Source organism: Trachymyrmex septentrionalis, unplaced genomic scaffold (genome assembly GCF_001594115.1).
Source record: "Trachymyrmex septentrionalis isolate Tsep2-gDNA-1 unplaced genomic scaffold, Tsep1.0 scaffold220, whole genome shotgun sequence".
Lineage (NCBI taxonomy): Eukaryota > Metazoa > Arthropoda > Insecta > Hymenoptera > Formicidae > Trachymyrmex > Trachymyrmex septentrionalis.
The window spans coordinates 308,757-315,600 of NW_017305376.1; the positions used below are offsets into that span (position 1 = coordinate 308,757).

General features: G+C 28.6%; 1 protein-coding gene across 1 annotated transcript in view; it reads right to left on the minus strand.

Annotated features, from left to right (window-relative positions):
* Positions 1-2,170: 2,170 nt before the first annotated feature.
* The window catches only part of LOC108748464 (calcium/calmodulin-dependent 3',5'-cyclic nucleotide phosphodiesterase 1A-like), a 362,329-nt gene continuing 357,655 nt past the window's right edge, over positions 2,171-6,844 (minus strand). The window contains 2 exon segments of the mRNA XM_018486652.1: positions 2,171-2,679; positions 2,889-2,984. Coding sequence (XP_018342154.1) covers positions 2,588-2,679; positions 2,889-2,984 — 188 coding nt within the window. The 3' untranslated portion in view covers positions 2,171-2,587.

Sequence of the window (6,844 nt, forward strand, 5' to 3'; positions counted from 1 at the left end):
AAGTAAGCCTTATAAACATTTATAAATATTTTGTAAATATTTTATAATTGTGTGTTGTCTGGGATATTGCATTATGTGGAAAGTAAGTGCTTTTACTTCTAAATTAAAAAAGAATATAAAACTTCGACAAAATATAATGGCAGGATTATTGTCAAATAAAGATTATGATATTCTTACCATATTGTATTTGTCAATTTCATATTCGTTTTTTTATTTAATATAATCGATTGTATTATGTACCTTGACGAAAAAACTTTTACGAAAAACTATAGATTGAGACAAGATTTTAGAAATTATTAGTTTTTTTATAAATATTCGTAGTGAGACATAAAACCGTGTTGTTTGTTTGAAAAACCTAGAAATCTTCCGCCCTCAAACGACATCAATCTACGACCCACTACGAATATTTACGAAAAACTAAGAATTTCTAATACAAAGCCTCATAGTATAATTTTCTTATATTTTTTTATTTTTATTAGTTTTCTATAAACATATATATTTTCCTTATCAAATATTGACGATTACCAATAAAATGGACATTTTGTACTCTTAGTAATGAAAACTTCATTAAAATCAGCGTGTATATATTAGACAATATTTTTTACGTGTGAATGTATTGAAAATAATATATTTATATATATTTATAAATCATAAAATAAAATTTGCAACAGCAGCAACATTTTCTCTGCTTAATAAGAAGTAAAAAAGAGATAAAAAATTATCAATCTTTTATTACACCGATGTCTCCAATTCCTTTACGCGTATAACATAGAATATTGATGCACTGATACAATGGCAATTGTATGTTTGTCATTATATCAAGATTTATGCGTTTTATAATGCGCATTCCTTCATGGATATATTAATTACAAACTTAAATACAGACGTGTGCGTTGCTAATATGCGCTAAGATGTATATTCTACAATCTCGATATCGCAAGGAGTTCAACAAAATAATCTTTCTTTTTTCCTTTTTTTGTCTATATACATAACACATACGTATAATATGTACATATATGTATACGGAATATATCATACGTGTACTATATATGTGTACAGAATATATCATATATAAAATGATAAAACATAGTCATATCTTGTTATTTGTTTATCTTTATGCAGATACACATACATTAAAACTGAATCAGTATGTGTATACGTGTATACATCTAACAAATGTACAAGAATACTTTGCTTCTCTTTTCGCCGTGAATAATTAGTAAACATGTGAGAGGAATCAACTCTTCCAAATCTTCAAGTGTCTATCATAAATAATATTTTGCACTCTACATTTGCAAAGATCAGATTAAAAACCTCAGGCTGATTTTTATCTAAAATAAATAAATCTTATATCTTGAACTAATATTATAATCACCGTCGATTATAATATTGATTCAAAAATATATATAGCATAAATAGAAGTAAGAGAAGATAGCCATTATGAATTATGATTGTAACATTATACATGTCAAACATTCCATACATTATAACTTATGCCATTAAATTTTCTTTAAGTTTTGAAAAAAAATATTGATTACTATTTTAGATTCCTAAAATAATTTAAATATATTTTTTGCTCTTTAAAAGATACACGATTAATTACATCATTCGATATCAAGAAACTAGACAGCAAATTCACTCGATTGATTAAATAACATTTACTTACATAGCGTCGAAAGAAAGCAAATACGATTTGAAATAGCCTTCTAACAAATAGAATAGAATCCTTAAATTTATTCATTATAGCAATTATAGCAATTATAGCATTATAGCAATTATAAATAAGTTTTTCTCTTTTGACACTCAATGCTTGCTTGTGTTTTAAGGATGTTTATTCTTTTTAAAAAGTATACGCCTTCTGCAATATACTTATAACTTTAGATTGTATTATTATACAATATATCAATTCTTGCACCGTATAATTAAAAATAGTAAAACAAATAATTCACATTCTTGTGCAAAATAATTGCAACATAATTTAGAATTTACAATTTATATTGTTCTTTTATCAATTTTTCTACCGCGTACACCGCGTACATATTGTATTACATATTTATACTTATTTATATTTATTTAAACAATTTAGAATAAGATATTAAATCATTATTATAAAAAATATCTCATTTAAAAATTATAAACTTTCACAAAAATAGTTCTTAAGAAACCTTTAAAATTGACAAGACATGTCTAATTTAATTGCAATAGCGACGATTATCTTGAGGAGCACTGTAACTAATATAATGAGATCAAGCAATATATGAAACTGTAGAAAACAATCAGTTAAAATATATTATGTGAATATTCTACAGAAATAGCGGGATAAATATATAATTTGAATCTTTGGTGTCAATTCAAACAAAGTATTCTCCAACATATCTTGTATATATATATTTTTGTGTACATCGCTATAACCACTCATCTAATATCCGTGTATCCATTTGTACTACCGAATGACGTTTGGCTATCATTTGTAAGCGTAATAAGAAGTTCGTAAATTTATGATAGATGCCATCTAATGTAATCATAAACTTCTTCGTAATTTAAAGTTGCAGAGACTCTTAAAAAATATAATTGTCCGGTGTATCTTTCATTCTTCGGCCGCAGCTTGCGCTCCCTCACCGTCTTCACGATTGTTGCTGGTCTTTTGTTCTTGTTCTTTTTGTGCTTTGATTTCTGCATCTGCGGATAAAGTATTAATCCATTATATTTTTTATTATTATAAATCTTATTATTAAACAATTACTAATTAAATGAACTGCATGTATAATGCTAAAGTATCAACAAAATTTTCATAATTATGTTAAAAATTCTTTGCTAAAAATGATTAACTTTAAAATTACAACTGATTAAATGATCTCAATTTAATTGTGATAACATTTATAACATGCCTCGGACTGCTTGTTCCTTCCAGATTTTTTTATTATCTGCAAGACAGGAAATCCAAGGTTTGCCAATTTTGAACCTTCTATTTTCTCCTCCCGAACCTGCAACATTATTATTGAATAAGGGCTCGTACAGACGAGCGACTTTGTAGTGCTACAATTGAAAGCGCCGATCCATTCAAACGGAGCTATTTTCTGGCGCTACAGAAAAGTCGCAAATATGTTCCTATCGGCCAATTCATAGCACGACAAAACGTTCAGATGGGCGAATTTACAGCACTTCTTTGTCAAGTCACGAATTTACCACTCTGAACACATCCGCATCCTGTTTCTTGTCGCGTCACAAATTGATCCATATGAAGATATTCGCGGTACTTTTCTGTAGAGCCAGAAATTGTGACACTACAAAGTTGCTCTGTACGAGCCTTAACTGTTAATAAATCCATAGAAAAAAGAGTGCAGTTTCGATTGATTCCCATTCGCGACTGAAATTTTACATATAAGTTGTTTTTGATGTAAGAAATGAAAAACCTATAGTCTCAATTTCGGGAAATGGAAAAAGATTTTCTTTTATACAATACTTACCGACTAAAATCCGGACTGATTAAGGAAATACGACTTTCCACGCGAAGCAACTCCCACCCCACCTCCCTCCCTACCAAGAAGCATACGACTTTCCAGACGAAACGACCCCATTCTCCTCCTGCTTCAGGGGCGCACGACTTTCCACGCGAAGCGACTTCCACTCCCCCCTCCCCTTCTGATTAGAGGCGCACGCGGCGCACAACTTTCCACACGAAACTTTCATCCCACCTTTCCCCCTACCAAGGAGCACACGACTTTCCACGCAAAGCAAAATCTACCTGAATGAAAAGTTGTAAAACAAAAAAATTTTTTTTTCATTTCCCGAAATTAAGACTATGTATTTTTTATTTCTCATATTGAATAGAATTTATGTGCGAAATTTCAAGTTAATCGCGAGTAGGGGTCATTCGGAACTATATCTAAATAAAATTTCGAAAAACAGTTATTTACAGTGATATAATTAAATTACAAATGTATACATATATTTTATATACATATATAGAGTAGAATCGAGTGTTATGAGCACTTCAGGTAATATGAGCATTCTTTATATTTCTGTAACGGTTGGTACTAGTAGCGCCAACTGTTGTAAAAAAATTTGCATCTGTCTTCGCAATATTCTAATATGCTGCGAAGTTTGATCTATGTAAATTTATGTATTTGAGATATTTATCATATTAAATAAGCAGGTACCCATATAGAAAGGAATTACTGAGAACTATTGTGTACTATTCAGATTTCTGTAGTTACTATTCAATTTCTATAGTTATCTGAATAATAACTATTGGTAAATAGTTCTGAAAAGTAACTATTCATGACTACATAATTGAACAGTAATTAAATAGTAACTACTACTATTGGCGAATAGTTTTTAAAAGTAACTATTCGTAATTGAACAAAACGGACCCATGTAATATTGACTTTATCAAGTTGACATCAATCTTTGTGCATAAAATTTAATACTTTATATTTAAAAACATTTAAGAATTTTAAACACAACCGTATGTGTGAATACGAATATGTAATGTCATGTACAATAGTTATGGGACATCACTATTCATTACTACTGGAGCAAATAGTAACTGTTTACGCATTTATTATTCATTACTATGATATTTAAATCATAAATAGTAGCTGTGGAAGCGAATAGTAACTATAATTTATTATTTGTTATGCTACAGTAATGAATGGTAATGTCCCATAATACCACTTACAATATAAATAGTTTTCTAAATAGTTCTGAATAGTTATTTTTCAATAGTTCTTAATAGCACTTAATAGTTTCTTTTCATACTGGTACGTTATTTTTTATTTTTTGTTTTTTTCCTTTCATAAAGTCTCCCTCAATCTACATTGAGATAAGATATTTTATTCCGCATGTTAAGGGGATCCTAAATCAACAGGAATTATCGACAATTATAAATTGCCAAGTTCTCCGAAATGGCTTTATCGATCACCACTGATAATATAAATAGTTTTCTAAATAGTTCTGAATAGTTATTTTTCAATAGTTCTTAATAGCACTTAATAGTTTCTTTTTATACTGGTACGTTATTTTTTATTTTTTATGTTTTTTTTTCTTTCATAAAATCCCCCTCAATCTACATTGAGATAAGATATTTTGATCCTTTTACACAATAATCCTTTTACACAATAAAAGTACGCACGAAAAAAACACCGCCCATACTAAATTTGACTAGAAACTTGGGGAAAAAAATTAAAAGTTCACTTTATTTCAATTCTCACAGCTATTACCTCAGGTTATAATCCCTTAATACAAAAATTCTGTAGGTCGTAGGTACAAAATGATATCTTCCTTGGAAACGTATGATATGCACAAACAATCCTAAGTTTGCGAAATTGTGATCAAAGGCCTAACAAAAAAGATTTTCCAAAATTAATGTCGTTTTTGTATAATTACATTTTTTTTACAGATTCGACCCAATAAGTAAGAAACATTTTGAAACATTTCAGCAACAGCGCAGCAACGTTGTAACATAATTGCAATGTTATTGTACTAAAATATTTCTTCTTTACTGGGGAAAATCCTTTTCCAGGATTAAAGTATACGTATTAATATGTACCTATGAGCTCAAAACATTTAACAGATAGAAGGACTCTTCATATACAAAATAAATAACAATAAATAAAGGGCAAAGTAAGAGTCAAATACATTTTTTAACTTGTCACACAAATAAAAGGAATAAATTGCAAATAAAGAAAAATAAAATTTAAAAAAATAATTTAAAAAACTCAGTTTAAATTTAAATATGAAACGTTACAAGTTTTGGCTACCGGATTGAGCCCTCTTCAGACATTAACTTATCACAAAAATCGCTGTACAAAATGAATTATCGAAAATATTCCGCATATTCCTTATAATAACAGCTCGGGTGAGTTTTGATGTAGAACTCAACATTTTTCACATATGATTGAACAGTCAAATGTGTTTCATATCTCTTGGAAAAGTTCTAGTTGATAAAAAAGATAAAAAAAATTTTCTTACAAAAAAAATAAACACAATCAAATTAATATATCGAAATTCTAACAAGTAATTAAAACTCGCCAAAAATCATATGTAAATTATACGAACAAGTGTGTTCATGTAAATAAGAAAACCAATTAAAATGTTTAATGGAACACAGATGTGTGAGACGGACATTGTATGTCGATAATAATGTACGCTCGCTGATACGGATCAACATGGACTGAGAGAGGAGACGGACTGTCAGTATCGAAGAGTCAAATTTTATTTATAATAAGTATATACGAGTATGCCTTATGGAGACCTTCAGTGTCAGTTTGTAAATTTAAACTATTTTTCTGCTGACAATACTAGCAGTAACAGTACTAGCAATACGCTAGCAATATGCTAGCAATATATAGTAGTACATAACAATACATTAACAATACTTGGCAATATTGCGCGTAATAGACGGCAATACATAGAATTACAATATTAACAATACAATATAATAGCAATACTATCAATAAAGTATGTTGTATTACCATAATTACCAATTACTATATAATTAGTGTATATTTTTTTAACAGTACAAGTTGATCTCCTTAGAGAGAGAGAGAGAGTTTGGTAATAACTAATAAATGTACGGTAAAATAATGCCAATCTAATGTTTGGTTAATATAATCATAAATAATATTGCTTTTATAAACATTTAAATAATAAGTATTACCAAACTGTTACTATTTGGTAATACTTATTATTAAATATTTGTAAAAGCACTATTTTTGGTTATATTAACCAAATATTTGATGGGCATTTGTTTTAATAAAATGTTTCTGATATATATATGTATAAATATATATATATATATTATATATATTATATTCAGACGTGACGTTTCTGTTTCGCAGAT